At 40.6% G+C, this 19,306-nt stretch overlaps 1 protein-coding gene across 9 annotated transcripts in view; it reads right to left on the bottom strand.

Annotated features, from left to right (window-relative positions):
- Positions 1 to 4,301: 4,301 nt before the first annotated feature.
- PICALM (phosphatidylinositol binding clathrin assembly protein) overlaps positions 4,302 to 19,306 on the bottom strand; it is a 67,030-nt gene continuing 52,025 nt past the window's right edge. For 4 of the 9 annotated variants that reach the window (XM_050332311.1, XM_050332314.1, XM_050332316.1 and 1 more), the window contains 6 exons: positions 18,686 to 18,785; positions 16,917 to 16,940; positions 14,834 to 14,893; positions 12,623 to 12,727; positions 6,695 to 6,797; positions 4,302 to 5,754 (listed from right to left, as the gene is read on the bottom strand). In XM_050332311.1, the coding sequence (XP_050188268.1) occupies positions 6,705 to 6,797; positions 12,623 to 12,727; positions 14,834 to 14,893; positions 16,917 to 16,940; positions 18,686 to 18,785 (382 nt within the window). In that variant the 3' untranslated portion in view covers positions 4,302 to 5,754; positions 6,695 to 6,704. The remainder of the gene's footprint in view (positions 5,755 to 6,694; positions 6,798 to 12,622; positions 12,728 to 14,833; positions 14,894 to 16,916; positions 16,941 to 18,685; positions 18,786 to 19,306) is intronic. The other 5 variants (XM_050332312.1, XM_050332318.1, XM_050332315.1 and 2 more) reach the window with 3 other exon arrangements.

Raw genomic sequence — 19,306 nt, 5'->3', positions numbered from 1 at the left:
TAAACCTTCACAATGGAAAAAAGAGCCTTCACCTCCTCCAGTCTCTGTTTAGCCTTTTCCCCTAAGTGCCTGTGTGGGTGAGAGGGAGTTAAAAAGAAATCCCAAACATGCTAATTAAGGTACAAGCCACAGGCAGCCTGCACAAGCAACAGCCTGCACAAAACATATGTAGCGGAGTGTCCCAAATCCCCTTGATTTCTACAGGATTAACTTTAAGGCCAGTGTGAGGCTTTCATATGGAGAAAGCTGCGTCTCCAGCACAAGGCATCTGGATTTGATAAATTTGTTACTGGCAAAATCCTCAGAAATGAGCAGCATGTTGTAGAACAGAGGGCTGATCAGCCCTCTTTCCTGCAGCACAGCCAGTGCTTCCAACCTCTACTTAAAATAATGCGAGTTCACTACTCCAGTTAGGGCAAAGCTTTCAGGAGCCATCCTTACAGTCTCAGCATTATGAAATACCTTTACTGTGTTTGTTGCACAAGAAAACTACAGGACACAAGAAGGTGTCCATGTGTCCCCACAACTATAGTCCAAGCAAAGCCTCAGTTGAGCTGGGGTTATGTATTTAACTAGAACACAGCTCTAAGAAACTTGCACTTTTAACAGGAAGAAAAAAAAAAGCAAGTATTCCTTGGAATTAAGTTAAAGAAATACAAGCACTACTGAAGTTGCACAGATACAAAAGCTATTTTAATAGAACTGAGGTCCATGACCTGGAACTGAGAAACACATTAATCCATGGAATACCTAAAAAGCACAATGGGGTGGGGTGCGCTGACAGCCTGTATCCACTCCAGTGATGAAAGGAGGTGCTTATCTCAGCATACTGCTGGCTTGAACCCTCTCTGAGCAACTTCCCTGTGGAGCCAAGCAACTGGATTATAGTGCTTTATAGTCCGGCTGTGCAAGTATGATCTCCCCCAGACTGAGCTGCAGGGAATGTGGGTACTTCGCTTTTGGTCTAGTTCTTGAGAGGTTTGCAGCTTCTGCTGCAGCCAGGTTATATAACAAGGCTACTCTTTCCACAGGTTCAGACCTGCATGTTTTGGGAAACGAGGGTAAGAGACTTGTTCTGCAGCATTTGTTCTTGTTTGGCTGCTTTCTGAGAGAGAAGTTATTAAACACTCTGCTTCTGTGGGCTAAAAGGAGTTTGCCAAAATAAGGTCAAGGCAAATATTAATGGACTGAAAAGTTACACTAAAGACAAGCACAAAACAGAGTCTAATGGTGTTAGCATCTTTAGCCACTGATGTTTTGCAGCTGGATGTTCCTCTGAAAAAATAATTTCCCTCGGATTTTGAGTCCACTGTGAAAGGAAGGATGTTTTTTTGTAATACTACACTTCAGAGCTCATGTTCTGCACTATCCCACAAACACCATGCTGTTTTAGGACACGACACAATAATAAGATGCCAACAACTATTCCCATATGCGGCCCACTGAACACCTCCACTGAGCCATGGATTAAACTGGGATTTAACATGGTGCTGGATCTATTCCTCACTTTAATCACTAAAAGTGAAGCAAGGAGCTAAAATTGTATCAAATACTGCTTTTCTAAAAAAACAGTCCTTGGGCCATTGCTGTAGCTGGCAAGGGCAAGTTCAGCAGTTACCACCGTGAACAAAGCAGAGATCCACGCTATGAAAATAAACCCGAGGCCCAGTGCTCCTCATGCACCACAGCTGCCGGATATCCAAAGCAATATGCTTGCATCCAGTGTGTTCTCTGTACCATTATCGCCCCACACAACAGAAATTTAAGGAAGTTGGCTCTTTGTTCCAAGGCTTTTTGATCTTCGCCTCAGGAAATTTCATCATCAGAGAAGCAAGAAAAGAAGTAAATGTGTTTTACTCACTCAGACTGAGCTGTTATCTTGGGCAGGCCATCTCCCACAAGTGAAATGGATATAGTATTACTCAACCTTCAGATACAAAAAGGGTGCTGAGTGGGTGGCAGCAACGTTACACCTTCAGTGAACCTGCTCAGGGTTCTCTCATCACTTACTCTCCTGATCTAGCCAGGTTGTAGCGGACAGATCAGCAGCCATGTCCCTTCGCTCTCCAGTTTGAACATGGAAAACATCAGCAATTTTCTTCAAAGACTTCTCTTGCTGGGCAAATTGTGTGGGAGATGTCAAGCCCGTTTCTGCTCTCTCCACTGCGGTGTAAGAGCTCCAAAGGTCAAGTCACCAGATTGCCAACAGGCCAGGGAGAAAGCTCTTCTTCAGTTCACATATGGTCACATATGCTTCCATTAGTGTTGTTTTTCTGTCTGTATTTAGCACAGTTCTTCACTACCCCTCCCATTATCTTGTCAATCTTCTGCTCCCATCAGCAATTACTATCGTTCTCAAGTGTTTTTAGCATTTAATTCTAATTTGTCTGCCACAATCGTTCTCTCACTTGTGTCATGGCCTTCTAGTTGCAATTCATTTATGTTGCTACCAAATTCATGTCAGGCTCTGGAAATAGGCACTTTAATAAAAGACGCAGGGTTTCACCCTGTCCCTTCTTCTTGCTGAAGGGCTGTTTGGCAGCTGGCAGAGTCTGTGACTTATTCGAGTAGCTGGCTAAATAGACCCTCTGATGTCACAAAGTCATGCAAAGACAGCTTTTAAACATGTCCCGAGGTACAGCTCGGTTTAGTTTGTGACTTTGAAACAAAGAACAGAAGCAGCAAAGGAATTTAGATCTGCCTCCAGATGAAGATTCTACATTTGGGCTTTTAGAAAACACACAAAGTTCAGGTTCTTGTTCTGGCAAGAGTAAATGTCTCAAGGGGTAAATCCAACTGCTTTAATTATATAATTCTCTGATTAAAAAAAAAATTAAAAATACTGTGGCTATTCTGAAACATCAGTTTCCTACACAAAGCTCTAAATGCAACAACATCCCTCTAACCAAGCACTGCATCCTCCCTTGCTTGCTAAGAGCAGGCAGCTTCCCTAGACAGAGTTTGCTCCTCCAGATTAAACAGCCTTTGAACTCAATTCTGAAGAGGATCAGGTTTTTACAATCCCCATTATTGAAAATGGCCAGTAATTCAAAAGAAGCATGTCTATGTGCTATGCTTTTTAAATTAAGCTAAACTGAGTATTATTCCAGTGGTACCAAAAGCAAACATTGTGAACAAAGTAAATGGAAAGGAATGATCAGAAAAATTCTCAAGCCAGTTTGTCTCCCAGGAGTAAACCAAAAAGCAAGGGTTACAAGCAAGGCCTTCAACAAGGAAGTTTAACCTGCACAGCAGCTGTATTAAGGAACTCAGAGAAACAGTGAGTGAGCAGCAAAGGATAACAGGAATTCGTCATCCTTGCAGAAGAGGTGGTTTAGCATGTTGGGAATTTTCTGTCATCTTCCTGATTTGCAGCCTCAAGTCCAAAGCCGCACAAAAAGGGGTCCAAGAGAACAAAGAGCTCTAGGAACACAAATCTATTTGCAGTCAAAAGCCTCAAACTAGACTTAAACCACTCTGCAGAGAGCACCACAGACCTAAAGAGAAGAGAAGGTTGGAGTCTGTTTTTATCATAACCCAGCACACCGGGCCATGGAGGAGGAGGAAGGTCTACCTTCATCCTTCACACAAACTCTGGACTGCTTCAGAACAGTCTGTACCCTGGCAGTTACAGGTTTAGCTAACAGGCCACAGATGTGCACCTTTTTTCCAGCTGACCCCCGATTCAGATAATTCACATCTTTTATATTCTGACCACACGCAAAAACTGAGTTTTCTTAGAGGGCACAGTGCCACACAAAGTCTCAGTGGTAGGAAGACAAAGATTTAAGGAAACCCCATATCAAACTCCCCAGATCGGGGCATGTGCATTATGTACTCTTAACAGCTTCAGGGTTTCTTTATTCACACTTTTAGAAAGAAACTTTTAATCTACCAACCTGTTCTGACCATTTTAGGGTGTATGCCTTCAGGACAAGCCTGAGGTGGTTGTGAGGAGCCAAGTTCCATTTTTATCAACCCTCCCTGTGTCTAATTAGAGAGGATGGTCCCATCAAACTGCCCACACCTTTTCCAGCATTACCTTCTGCTAGAATATTAAGGAATTTGGGGGGGCATATTTATGCTTCTTGCTCAGTTATGAATAGTACAAGTTTATTTCCATGAATATTTTGAAAAATTAGAAGCTGGTAAAATACCATATTAGATCAGGAAGAATGAGAGAACTTGTTACTGGAACTGAAGGCATCTACAGCGGCAGCCCCGGGAAGGTGCTGTATGGATCCTGTCAGTCACAGGTTCACAGTGCTGCACTTCCTGCAATACAATATGCACATATGAAATACATTTGGTATTTTATTAAGTAAACAAAGCAATTATCAGTGCACATTTTAAGCAGCAAAAAGAAAAGAAGCACCTCAGACTTTCATACCGTAACAAAATTTCTGTGGAAGCTGCATTTTATTTGAAAATCCACCCATTTTTGCTAACATACATTTTAATATTTTAAACAAAAATAGAATCTGCAGAGACAATGCAGCAAGTATGCTTAATTCATGTACAGAATTGCTTTCACATTATTGACTATCCTTCTGAAGGCCCCACTCCACCCAAAAATTATGATGTATTTACACAAAGCACCGATCAACAGTGCTACTTTATTCTTCGTGAACTAAATACCCACTAGACATATGTAAGGAAGCTACTTCCCCTTTTTTTTACTTTTAAAAGGTACGTGATCATAAACATGGCACGAGCCAACTGAAAAGGCTTTCCCCCCCAACACACAACACCTTGATTTTTTTTTTTTTTTACAGAAAAGAAGGAAAGTCTTAAAGTGAAAGCAATTCCTCACATTCATTTTGGAAAGGCCTTATGTCAAATGTAAAAATAATAACATGCCAAGCACAAAGCAATAAAGTTCCTTCCCAATGCACTAATGCTGAATTAAAAATGTAGTGCTTCTTCTAGTCAGTTAACTGTTCCCTTGCAAAATCCTAGGCACAGAATTGACTATAAGGATTAATGCATTTTACAGCTCTTCCCTAATTCCCATATATGCTGAGAATTCATTAGATTCAGACCTTTAAAATATTTAGTGCTCTGTATGTCAGCTGAAAAGCATTCTGAATCAGATTCATTCTTTGTGGATAAAAATCAGACATACTGTATACATCCATACTCATTTTCATAAGGAGGTTTTTTTGATACAATATTAATGTTAAATTGATAATCATAAATAAATACAAACAATAATACATAAGGAATGTCTACTGCAAACTGAATATATAATTTTTAAAAAAAGTTAATTTCCATTACTGCTGTGCCTACGTTTGTGAGGACTGAAGAAAAGGTAACTGCAGAATTAAGAGTTAGGATTTGACCCTCCCCTGCCCAGAGTCTTGTTTTGAGTTACGGTAAAGGACACATCTCCACTCCAGACAGCATTTCCAAACACCAATCTCAGTTTCCAGAGTAAAGGCTTCTCTTCGTACATTACCAATTAAGGACATTATTAGAAGCTGAGGGTATTGACATGTTAGTCACCAGGACAAAAAATAGATCTTGGTCTTAATTCACGGCAATTCTTGGCTTTGTGTTGTGTACTCATGTCTTCTTATGGAGGTGTCCCAGCTTCCTTCATTGGTCTTCATCATTTCGCTGCATCACTTAATGGAAGAGGAGAGTTTGAGAGACTGAAGTTCATTTTTTCCTGGAAGTGGGGGTTTACTGCTGAGCACATCTTTTTGGAAATGTTCCTTTTTCTTCCATGTAATACAGTTACATAAACTGAATCTGGAAAGATGAAAAACCCTTGGGTTAGCATCCAACAGAAGTAGGACTTCACTATAAACCTGTTTCCTTCAAACATTTCCATTCTTCCAATGCTCAAGCTACCCCATGATCTGAAGGTTTGAATGGAAATAAGAAATTTTACAAAATCAGGGCCAGGAAACAACCAAAAGCCATCAGGATGTTTTTCCAACTACACCAGCCTTTGGAACATCCCTGTGTTGACATTAAAAAGTCCCCTAGTTATCCATGCGACACTGTCATCAGCCTAACACAGACCAAAGCCATTATGAAGAGAATTCAAAAGTCATTTTTCATGCTGAACCAGAAGAAGTGCACCAAGAAAAGCAGCTGCTGAGTGCAATAAGCCTGCTCTTTCTTTATACTATGAACTCTTGAATTTTTTCATGTTTTCGCTCATTTTAGTATGTAATTCCCACCTGCCCCTGGCTGATAAAAAAGAACACAAGTCCTCCAGTGCACATCTGTACCAAAACTGAACCCTCGCACACGTGAACCGAGCACCTCCTCCTGCAAGAAGTGAACTCTTTGGTCAGACCATGCGGGGAAGCGCAGTCTGCCAGCGGCACTCAGGTCTTTGCTGCTAACCATGAACTCTGATAATTTTCCTGACGGAATGGTGAACACCAGGTAGCACCATTTCCTTCTTCCTAACTGCAGCAAGTACCACATGAGCCTGCTCCCGCCGCTCGTAAGGGAACTATCAAACTTCATTTCCAATGGACTGAAGCAAAAAAACTCAGTCAGCCTTTAAAACCCTGCAGTTAAATACAGTTTCCAAGTCACTTCCACAATGCTTCCAACTCAACACGACTTGTTTGTATTTCCTTCAGAAACAGTTCTAGCCATCCTAATAAAACTTGAATTAGAACTTTGTTTCATATCACAAACACCAGCATCTCCCCAGAGTAATGGACAATACCTAAGTTGTTCTACAAGAAATCCTGGAGAGAGAGCTCTGCAAAGGGATCCTTTCCTGAGGCTCTGTGAGGACTCTGACTGGAAGGGCTGGATGCTGCAGACAGCTAGTAGGAAAGACGACAGAGAAAGGGAAAGAAAAAGAAAACAAGGTCTCAGAATGACAGAATATGAAAGCTGAACGTGTAATGAAAGGACAAGGGGAGGTTAAGAGGCAAACTTGGCAGAAATCAACTACTAAAACAAGGTGTTTGGTCATATGGAAAACAAAGCCTCTTCAATGGTTGGTGTAATGCAGAAACAAGCTGGACATGACTCTCCAGAAAGGAAAAGCCAGTGGCATTTGCCAAACAAGCAGATAACCTCAAACTTTCACAGCAGCTTTCTTCAAAAGAAGATACAAAACACTCAGCCTGATTTCTGTGAAACAGGTTAATACTCTCCCAGCTTAACTGGGAAAACTACGGACTGACAGGGAGAGACGAGGCTGGGGTCTGGCCAGAGCATGGCAGCTCTCCACATGGTTTCTCCAGAAGAAATAGCTCTCAGTATCTTTTCCTGTCAAAATAAGATGCATATAAAAAGAGGCTGGAGAGCAGAGAATGGATAATTCTCAATTTGGGACCTAGAAGGAGAACATGGGATATATTCTGTGAGTAGGAAAAAAACAAAAAAGGAAAAAAAAGGAAAAGAGCTGGGTTTGTAAACTGCTGTTGTTTTAGGTGAGAACTGCAGACTGTGAATGACAGTCTATACACTCACAAAAATCACATCCTGCAGCCACGTATTAAAGCACCACACTACAAACTTGGCCACATAAAGCACATAATTTAGAAGTGGCTAATATTGGCATTCCAGCTGCTACTGCTGGAAGGGACCAATAATCTGCAGGCTGTACTTGCAGAGGATCTGCTGTTTGTTGATTTTTTTTTCCTTCTTTGTTAGTACTTTCCCAGTTATAAATGGTGCTCTATTAAATTCTATTTGCCCTCCCCCCGGACAGAACATGCATGTTTTTGCAGTTACAAATAAAAGTCAGCATCCTCCAGTTCAGGTTCTGTCACTGGAACAGTTTGTTCAGAACTGAGGCACTGAGCACCAGTGTATACCTGCACTCCCTAACCACTGCAAAGAACATGGCATGAAGATCTATTTCCTTTGGAAATACCGGGTGCCTGCTAACCCATGCGTGACAGGGAACGTGCTTATGGGAACTGCTTGCAGAAGTGCTCAGAGTGTAAATACTGCCACTGCACATTTAGATTTTTCACATGAATGTGTATCCACAAGAGGAGGAGGAGTTCTTTCAGGGTCAGCGCACTCTTGCTCTGCATTGGAATCTTCATCTCCTCCCGGAACCCCACTCCCAACGGGGTACTTGGATCCAGTCCCCATAAACAGATTATGGAAGAATCATGAAACAGAATGGAAAATGCTTGAGAAGCAGTTTCAGGATGTCAGATGTTCCCCTCTTAAACCTGGTTCTTCCCTTTGGAAAGCCATAGCCCAACACACCCCACCACTCTCTGGGATTTGAGCCAGACTAATGATATGGTCCAATAGAGTCCTAACTTCAGCAAGGCATGCCTGCTGCCACTTGATTTCAGGAGACATTCTTTCTCTTCATGGTTAAATGCCTTGAAGTCACATTTTATAAGTCTTGTTAAACTGAGTTGGCAAATCTCCAACTGATATCAAGTCCAAAATAATGTCCCAGTTTGAAAGCAGTGTGGAAGACTGGTAGGTTAAGAGACATTTGTGCAACATCAGCATGAAACCAGTAACAGGGGAAATGTCAGGAAATGTTCAGGTTAAAATCTGGGAAAAAAAACCCTGATAATGCTACCTGTATGCCACAGTCAAATTTAGACAAGACAGCATCTTACAGTAAATATGTATTCTAACAAGACTCCTCTAATTATTAAAAAGGAGGGCCAAAAAAGTATCTGGCAAGTATAGTTAGGCAGTTTCCTACATCGCACCTCTCTAGATTACTGTTTCTAAACAGATCTGAAAACCAGGACCTACCTTAGCAGTTTCTAAAGAGAAATATTTAAAACAACAGTGCTGGTCACCAGTGTCTGTAGTGCTGATGCACCTGGCACTGTGGATTTAGTGCCCTTACTGCCTGGTGCTTGCGTGATCTGGAATGTAACACACCGCAGTGCTCAGACAGCTCAGTCTCACTTCCAAGAGCATCTCTCACTGCCTCCAACAAAGACAAAACTCCCTCGCAGCAAGAACAAAGAACCCATCCATAAGTGAGTGCTGGGCTGACTCCCATCATTAGGTGCATTCTGGTTTCTCACAGAACAAGTCTGTCAAGCTGTTTTAGTATATTTTTTAGAATAATGTGCCAAAGTGAGCATCTGTAAAGTCTACTTTCTGGCATAAGTCCATCCTGAACTTCATACCTGTTCTTACAGTTTCAAACACCCCACAAAACAAAACAAACATCCCCTCCCCCCCTCCAAAAAAACCCCAACACCCAATCAAAAAACAACCACAAAACACACCCACCCACAGAACCCACTTACTCATTTGCACATTTACCTTTTCTCCATCACCCAGGCAATCACTCCTGCTACTTGCCCTGCACAGTTCAGTGAGTTAACAACTGCAGCGTTACAATTTGCACAGATGCCGGCTGGAGGCTGAGTAATTTATTTATTCTATTTTAAATCCTTTATTTTTCATTAGCCAGCTGCTCCCGCCTCCTAAGGCTATGTCCCTTCTGGGGACAATCACACCAGAACACGTGATGCTTCAAGGCACACCACTGATTTGTCATGACTGTACCATTTCATACCAGCCACCACGGTACCATTTCGGCTGAACATTCAAGCTGCACATTGCGATTCAAGCTGCACATTGCGGCACTTGGTCCCTGCAATGGGCAGCCACATTTCAGCCACTGCACATCAGCTCAGATCTGCCTTGTCTGAAATGCTCTGTGTTTGCTGTACTGTATCACATCTGCCATCCCTCTACCTGGACACTGCTTCAGTCTGCCCCTTCCTCAGACTTACACACACACTCTCCAGCTAAAATTTAATCAAACAACTCCAACCATTCTCACTTTGTGGGTAGCACAATATAACAGTCTGCAGTGTGCAAAGCCTGCTATTTTATCATGATGAAAACTGTTGTTTTCTTTCTCAAGTGGGAAATACTGACCCTAATGCAAGATAAATTATTTCAAAGATAAAAGGTGCACACCTTTTAAAACTATGTCTTCTGCACCTAGACTGTCAAAAAAACAACTGTTCTAGTCTCACTCTCAATTACTTCAAATTATTTAGACCTTAAAAACCAAACTACCCTTGCTTTTGACAGCAATAATTAGGAATAAAGTTGCAAGGCTGAAAAGAGAACACTTGCAAAGTAGGTATGTCTAGAGATAGGAAAAATACATTTATTAAGACAAATCCTTAAGAGTATCCAATTAGGAATAACATCATGATGCTCATTTTCTCAGTCTGTTTACAGAGCAGGAGGAGTTCTAAACATGCTACAACTTGGCAATGTAATTTTTTGGCAACAACTTCATATCTGTCATCATGCTTTTAAGTACCTTCAGGTTTCTTTACTGTAGACAACAAACAAGATCTATCAGCAGACTAGAGGTGATATAATCTTTAAAAGTAAATACGAAAAATAATTTAGCTTTTGACAATGATGACACCATAGACAAAACTAGTATTCAAATAATGGTGTTTAGAGTGATCCATGTGAGCAGTTTGAACTGTGTGCCTCTCAGGTAACCATTATTCATTGAAATTTGTTTACTTACCCCAAGAACACATGCTTTTATTTCTTTATTTTCTTAGTTCTATTTCTGGCCCAACAGGAGCACTAACTAAACCTAAAATGACAAATAGGCTCTCAGAAGAACCTCAAGACTAAGCATACAGTAAATTTAGTGTGATAATAGTGTAACTCCCCTCCGGACTATACATTAATAAAAGCCACCTCTGCAGTGTATGGAGAAGTTCTCACATGCAGCCTTTGTTTCACTGAAGTTGATTTATTGGTGTCAGGCTTTTGAAAACTAAACAGCAAGACCAAAGCAAGACCTGCCAGCAACACAGACTCTGTGTCTCAGGGAAAACCCTTACAGTCACACAGCAAATGCTGACTCAAAGGGTGTGTTCTCTATCAAATTAATTCTTACAGGAGCCAAACGTTGTCAGATAAGCAGAATAAATATAGCTCCACACACCTCACTTGTGACTAATTCTTCTTTCTCCTGTTATGACAGCCAGCTGGGATTCAACCTAGGCCAAGCCTTGCAATGTCAAATGAAGCAGAAAGGCTCACTGAGCTATTCAGACCCACCTATCTGTTCATAACTGAATCAGGCAGGTAGGCAGATTATTTTTTTTTAAGGATCATTTCAAAAAAATTTTTTTGATGTAGAAAAAACTCTTATCCTTGAGGATCCTTTCATTTGGTCTCTATTTAAGAATTGTCATAAACACTACTTTTCCCCTTGAAATAGTATAAAACCCATGTGAAAGATACTAAGTCACTTAAGCGATAGTGAATGTGCAAAGCAGCTCTCAGAAGTCCAAAAGGAAGTCAATTGAGAACTGCATTTCTAGCTAAAGAAATCTAACTGCATCCCTTAGAGATGAAGCATTTAAAAATAATTAAATAAAACCCACCTATCCACAGGGCAGTGTTTTGAAAACAACAGACACACTGCCTGCTGGCAGCACGCAGCAGAGCCTTTCCTGTTAAAGGATCACACTGAGGCACTGGAAAAGGCTTGGGGCTGTTTTCCCTTCCAGCTTACTGCTGAATTCTCCCCTCTCCACATTCTAGTCCCAAACCCCACACATAAACCAACTATACCTAACTAAGTTATATGTGCATGCCTTTATATAGTCACCTTTAGAGACAGAGCTCTTTATAGTAAGATCAAAATATACAGGGACAACATATATTTCATTTTTGTAATAGAATCATGACGTACAGGGTGAACTTTGAAAAAGAAGCATTTAACAGATAAGTAAAACCACACTGTTAAACCACTTCCGTAAAAAAACAACCAAACAAATAAAAAACAAGCCCTCTCTTCAGATGGCTATTGGATTAAAATAGTGCATTCAGACAGAAGGTACCCAGTGACAGAAGTTTCTAAAACAAACAATAAAAGGTAAATATTTAACTCCAGTATTGATGAAATTATTCTTAACACTCAGAATTGTCCTTTGGCACACTCACTGCAGTATGTTAGGTAATGAATCTGGACACAACATATCCCGAGAAACAGGTCAGCAGGTGACTTAAGGAACACTCCACTTAAGGTAACACTTAACAGGAAAGGCCACTATTGCTATTGCACATCTTCACTATGCTGTAAATACGGACTCCTGCAAAACCATGGAGGAATATAAAAGCTGCTGGAGACTACCACGGTTAAAACTAGATGTACGTGCCAAGGGCCTCCCACTGAGGTGGTCAGAACCAACAACCAGGTGTTGGGTTGAGGTTTCACCAACTTTCAGAGCCATTAATACAGTCATAGACATTAAAGGCTCCATACAACCTGTTGAGCCCCTGCAAAATGCTGTCGTGCAAGCAGGCACCTTACACTTGGTTATATACTGACATAAATCAGCACGGAATTGGATTTTGGGGAAAAGGCCTATCTTCAGTAAAGAGCACAGACATCAAGTTTTCTTATCCTTTCACTAAAGCGATGTCACATTCCTAGAAAAACAATGCCTTAAAAAAATTACCCTCTTTGCTTTTGTAACGCAAGCTTGAGGCTGCCAACCTGGATACAAGCAGGTAAGAAGCAAGCCAACCATGGACCACTGTGTTTGTGCAGAACATTTGTCCAGCACAATGAAATATTAAAATACTTTCAAAGAAACTGCCTCATGCAATTCATTCCCAGCAGCAATAATTTGAATATACACACCTGTGCTCCCGGTACAGGGCTGAAAGGGTTTGGTGGTCTCATGACTGGCTGACTGTATATTAAAGTTGGCTGTGTCATTACTGGTATGCCTCCCATCTGTGACGGCTGAAAAAATCCAGACAGCATCAAATCACACACAGCAGTAACACTTTGAAAGCATTTAAGGAGAGGAGAGAAAAGAAAATAGAAAATGGGTGAAAAGCCTTTATTATATGAGATATGCAATCTTTCTACAATATTCTGCAAACAAATGAAAGGAACATTAGAGCCCATTCAAGGAATTATCCGACTGAGCCCATTCAATCTCTTGCTGCAATGACCTGAAGCACTTGTTTAAGCACAAACATCCATGCTAGTCCTCCTGTTCCCCAAACCAAGGTCTGACAGCACTTCCCTGACTGCCTCTGAAAGCACAAGCACAGCAATGCAGAGCTGACACAATTCAGGAAAAGCTGAAAACTGAGAACCGTATGGGCAGTTAACATGAGGTCATTATGCAATCAAAGTCAAAGTGTTACCGACACTCTACCTGAGCCAAATTAGGAGTTCAACATGCACTAATGGTCTTACAAGTCAGGTTACATTTAAAGCAGATGCCCATCTCTAGCACAGCTTTTGGCACTCCGTCAGGCTTGGATTAACAGCCAGAAGCAGTCCTACCAAAGCAATCCCCATTCCAAGCAGCTTTTCCCTGACTAATACTGGTGATGGTACTCCTCCTATCCTGCCAACCAGCTGTTTGGGCAATCACAGGGTAAACCCATTCAAGAAACTGACCCTGGTGAAAACACTCTACAAAAAATATAATTTAAGAACAGCTGCTGGCCCAAGAAAGACACAGGAACCAGCAGCCAGGGAATGCCCAGGCACAGCACTATGGCACTAACAAAACTGCCTGTCCCAGCATTCCTGTACCAAGGGAAAAGCCTGCCACTTAGAAAGGGCCACCCTTAGAAAGGGACCTAGAACTATGGTCCCTACTACTGCTTTTAGGAAAAAATAAACACAAGGGTAGTAAAACGCACCAACATTGCAGAGATTCCCAGTAGCAAATGTCCTGAGTAAAGTCTGAATGAGCCAGGACAGTTTCAAAATGCATTACAGAGCGCACTGGTCATTCTGTATTTCACGCTGGCATTTATACCCCATGATAAAAGCTGCTTGACATAACCTGTAAGATTGCTTCCTGTACACTACGTTTGTTACCTTCCCCAGCTGCCGAATCAAAATAACTATGAACACGCTGCTGGTCCCATCAGTGCAAAGTTGTGTAGACAAAGTCTGAATCCACCCTAACACTAGTTTAGCTACAAAAATGCTGAAAAAGAATATAGGAGTCCACGGATATGATACTCTCCCAAAAGACCCTCAAGAACACAGTTGGCCACTTCTGCAGTTCACTTGCTGGGCATCTACAAATTATTAGTCGTTAAACTAATCTGGTTATACGATGAGACATTTAACTTATTTTTTTTCTCTAATCCACGAGGCATTTAATAGAATAACTGTCCTACTGAAGTTTTCTTGCCTTTTATTCACCCAGCAGAGCTGTGCTGCATCAAAATCACACTAACAGAGTTAAGGGATATTATTTCAGAAATATTCTAAAATTTGAGCTAAGAACAAAAATTTTCAGAGTAACAAGCTAGAAGGTTGGGTTTATGTCAAAAGCCTTGAGGTACTGGTGTGTCAATAAGATTCAATTCTCAACCAACACCACACCACATGGTAGTGTTACAAACCTGTAGTTTTGTAGCATTAATCATTACAGGTACTTGATCCCAACTTCAGTTGAAGTTATTTAACGAAGGCTTCACTTCACTGACAAAACACTTCTGTTCTGAAAGCAGCTATTACTCACATGATAAACTTATTTCTACACCAATAAAGTCCCCCAAGAATAGACACTGCCTTAACTTTCATAGAATCACAGAATGAACTGGGTTGGAAAGGGACCTTAAAGATCATCTAGTTCCATTTAAAAAAGTTTACAAAAAAACAAGTGAAGTAAGGAAGGCAGACTTAGTTTCACACAAACACCACTGAAGTAGCTCAGAAAACCAGAACTTAATGATTTGATGAAGAATTAACCATTGGGAGCTGAAATTCAGTCTTCAGTAAGATAGTTCAGAAAAACAACTGCTACCAAACTGTAAGCAATCAAACAATATACAGCATCTGACTCTATCCAGTTGTAGGAATTCTACTCACCATCACGTAGCCCATCATTCCTGTTGGCGTTGTGGCAGGATAAGCCATTACAGGAGGTGCCTGGTGTGAAAAACAGTGGTGAACTGAGAGGAGGAGAGATAAACTGTGTGCTGGTAAGACATTGCTTTGTAATGATCAACTGCAGCACTTAGCTTGTCATAAACATACCAAAGAATAAATAGGATTTGCAGTCTGGTGTTAAAAGGATATCCTATTTAATTCAGATGGCATACAATACCTAAGCTAAAGTTTCTAGACCATCTTGGCGAATCTTAGTTATGTATTTGTTTTTAACCTATCAGGATTCTGGTTGTCTAAACTAAACTGCAAGCTACCATTCTTTCATCATCCTGTTCAGGGAACATAGGACAGGACACAGAGAAGTTTGAGAGAAAATATTCATGAAGCAGAAGTATTGTTTTAATCCCACGAAGTATATACTTATATTTCAGTATCAGAAGTAATGGTACATAAGGAGTCTTAAAAGACAATTTTAAAGACTGAAAGACCAAATTACCATTGCTTCTGCTGATACTACAGAAATTCTCTTCTCCTTAGCCAGGATGGACACACTACGGGAATTATCCTACCATGCTTTGATATAAATTAGACTCTCACAGGAATATCCAGCTGGCATTCCCTCTCCCATACCTGCTTCCCACTGTGAATTTGAACAGACTAAGTCCTCTCAGTACTTGGTAGATATGTTTATATTACCCTTATGTACTTACTGTACTTTTATGAAGGTACAATTGCTGTTAACAGGCAAAACCTGGGCTGAAGTTAAGTTTTGTAAACACCTTGGCAATTTATATGTAGAAAACCAGCTGATAACTCTTAGAAAGATGGATATAGAGAGGGTTCTGCATCTCCTAACCATGTTCTTTGCTCTACAGTTCATTATTCACTTCCTAAATTAATATTAACTCCTACAAGGACAAAAAAGTTGTTGATTTCTTTTTTCAGATTCTAGATTGGTGCTTATAAATACTCATATAACTTGCTGTCTATCCACTCCACCTCCTGTTAGTCTTCCCTTTTAGAAAAAAGAGACTATTATTCATGCTATTGCTGTGGGGATTTCTACTCACGACAAAACAAACACTATAAGTATTTCTTGGTAACAGACATTATTGATACTGAAAAAAAGGGAAATTATAAAATAGTAATCATACTGGATTAATTAAAGCAGCTAAATTATATAATCCAGAACAGGACATCAGGAAAGCTGCTTTTGAATTCAATTCTAAGGTATCAGCTGCTTTTTCTTATATAGTAGGGCCAGTGCAACTGGCATTTCAACTGCCATCAAGAAAGATAAGGAGTCATTTAGAGACAGTGTACTATCCATGTATTTCACACACTGGACAAAGCCATCCTGAAAACTAGATTTTTTGTTTTGTTTGAGTACACACACCTACACAACCATGCTGAATAATTTTTTTTTGAGTGCTCAAGTATGGACCTACCATCCTTTAGTTAGCCTGCAATAAAAACAGAATACAGGGAAAGACCAATATTGCTGTTGACATAAAGAAACAAGTCCCTTGAAGTGAAAGCCTGGGCTCCTCAGACAGCAAGTACGGGTTATTGCTTGTCCTTTGTACACTATCTGCATGAATTTTCTTTTTATTAATGACATATTGGTCTCTCCCCACTTAAAAATAAAATAAAATTAAAAAAAAAAATCAAGATCTACCATAAATGTGGATTGAGTGCCAAATATAACAAAAGCCCGTGAGATTTCATGCAGTTATTCAAACACAATATTTTTATCTTCATTCAGAATTCACCAAATGCATTAAAGGCAGCACAGACACACACCCCAGCTCTCTGGCAGCAGATGGTACAGTTTAAAGCAAGGAAAAATAATCTCGGTATTTCCCATGCCATCATTCGAGTCAAGAGCCTGCACACCACCTATGAAGTTTGTGTATGCTAGGAGAAGCTCAATTTTTGGCACACCAAAGATTTTAAAATGAGAAATGTGTAAATAGCAAGAAGGTTATGAGATTCTGCAACAGCAGTGGTTAATATCAGCATGCCAGTCGATTGCAAAAAGGCTGTGGGTTGTTTCACTTACGTATTGTGGAAAATGCATGCCATTCTGTATTTCCCAGGGAGAACAATTACATAATGCAATAACACTGGATTAGAAGCAAATACTTACACAACAGAATATACACAGATAGCATTTTAGTTCACAAATACATTAAATGTTTACCCCAACACATTCTTGTAATTCAAGTCATTTACTGAGACAACACACACCTGTGATACTGTCTTTGTTATTGGGCTTGACACTGGTTTGCATAGTCCATTTATTTGGTATATGCCTTTTTTTCAAAGATTTTCAAAAGCATATCTATTTAGCAAGCAGCAGCAACTCCAAAATAAATAGACCAGCAGAGGAAAATAAAGCTGTTTTTTCCCCCCTTACATTATTTCTGTTGCAAGGTTTTTATGTTTAGAACAGCATCACAGGAAGAGAAATGTCTCAACAAGATCTCTAAATAATAAAAGCAGTTAAATGTAATGACTTATCACAAGAAGATGCATATACAAGACATGAGTTATTAAACAGATTCAAGCACACAGGTAAACTCAAACCACCAGTCATTAAAGCAGGTGAGTAGTTACAGTTTCTTCAATATCTACACACCCTCCAGTAAGATCCACAAACATTCCTCCCTATATAAATGTAGTGAGTTGATAGGGGACGCCTGCTAAGGAAGAGGTGGTGGAAGCAGGGAGAGAAGTTCTCTTTCCAAATTCACAACACTGCAGCATTACTACACTGAGGATTCAACCCCCAGCTAGAGAGTCAGATGCAATAAATACTTGGGGGTGGTTTCTGTCCATGTACAGTTCTCCAGGCCGCTGGTGAAAGGGTGAGCAGGATTCACATGCAAAAATGTTCTGTGAGCATTGTGAAAACTACTTCTGTAAAGTCTTGATTATGTAATTAAGAGCCCTTGCACTACATGCTACTTCCAAGTCGTTGCCAATACTACCTGCTACAACAGACATGAAGTTGATCAGCAAAACTGCCAATGATTAAAAACAGCTGCACACACCAGGGCAGGAAAGCAGCAGTAATGTACATTAAGGAAGCTATAGCTCACATCACTGCACAGACAGCTCTGCAAGTATCAACGGGGCCAGTTCTCACCCCTAGAGCAGGCTCAGTTGTAATGTACACATACAGGACGTATCAGTGCACCTGAAGGGTGTACTTTCACACTTCTGCTTTTCTAGACAGAAAAGTACCCCCTCACCCCATGGAATTCACAGTTTTATGTCAAACTCATAAAATGGTTTGAGTTGGAAAGGACCTTGAAGATAATCTAGGTCCAACACCCCTGCCATGGGTAGGGACACCTTCCACTAGATCGGGCTGCTCAAAGCCCCATCCAGCCTGGCCTTGAACATTTCCAGGGATGGGGCAGCCACAGTTTCTCTGGGCAACCTGTGCCAGTGCCTCACCAGCCTCATAGTAAAGAATTTCTTCCTAATACCTCATCTAAACCTGCACTCCATCAGTTTAAAGCCATTCCCCCTTGTCCTGTCACTCGAGAAGTCCACTGAGCGAAACCCAAAGCTGCTACCTTGCCATGAGAGAGGCTGTTCAAACACATGCTAAACCTGCATGTCTCATCACAAGCTATTTATTAGTATCACACAACCAAGAAAAACAAACCCAAGCAGTACACATCTCCAATTGACCAATTCTTCCATTTTCTATTATCTTTTTACTGCAACTACAGATCACTTTCAAATTCATCCATTATACATCACCCGGCATATCTAAGTTGCAGGGAACTCGTTAACTTGAAATGAGTATTTGCTTACCAACGTTGGAGCGTTCCACGCAGTTGTAGGTGCAATCTTGGGTTGCCAGTTGGAACCACCTGTTAGTTTCTTTTCACCTGGCTGAGTCCAGTTTACATCACTTCAAATAAATTTTTTTAAGAACTGTTAGAAAACATTGGACTTTCTTACAAAACTTCCTCAGGTAAACACCATTTCCACTTGGGAATGAGACTTCCTTTATTAGTGAAGTTCATTTAGCAAAGGAGTTGATAAAAAGTCTCATAACAACATATTTTGGCTTGGAAAAGTAAGATAAGATGTTCAGCATGAGCCTCCTCAGCTGTATTTAATCTTAGCCGAGTTCCCCAGACTAGGTAAGTTAGTGCACCTGACTTCCTTTGGGACAAGATAGTTTAGTTGGGAGCAACTGCATATTAGATTTCTGAATTATTTCAGAGTTGGCACAGATGGTCCCAATAAGCCTGAAATTTGCTAATCCCATTTCTCAACTTCGCTGCTAGAGCAGATGTTCATTACTCTTTAATATACACACCCTGCTTCAAAATTCACTTGTCTAAAGGTCAATCTCAAGACAGAGGTTGTCATTTCACCACCTTTAATACAGCTCTGCACACGTTCAGATCACACAAAGTCCGTAAG

The sequence above is a fragment of the Myiozetetes cayanensis genome, unplaced genomic scaffold, assembly GCF_022539395.1.
Source record: "Myiozetetes cayanensis isolate MyiCay16 unplaced genomic scaffold, myiCay2020 scf5-8, whole genome shotgun sequence".
Classification (NCBI taxonomy): Eukaryota; Metazoa; Chordata; class Aves; order Passeriformes; family Tyrannidae; genus Myiozetetes; species Myiozetetes cayanensis.
Note: the sequence above shows the minus strand (reverse complement) of the source record. Positions and strands in the feature narration are given on the sequence as shown.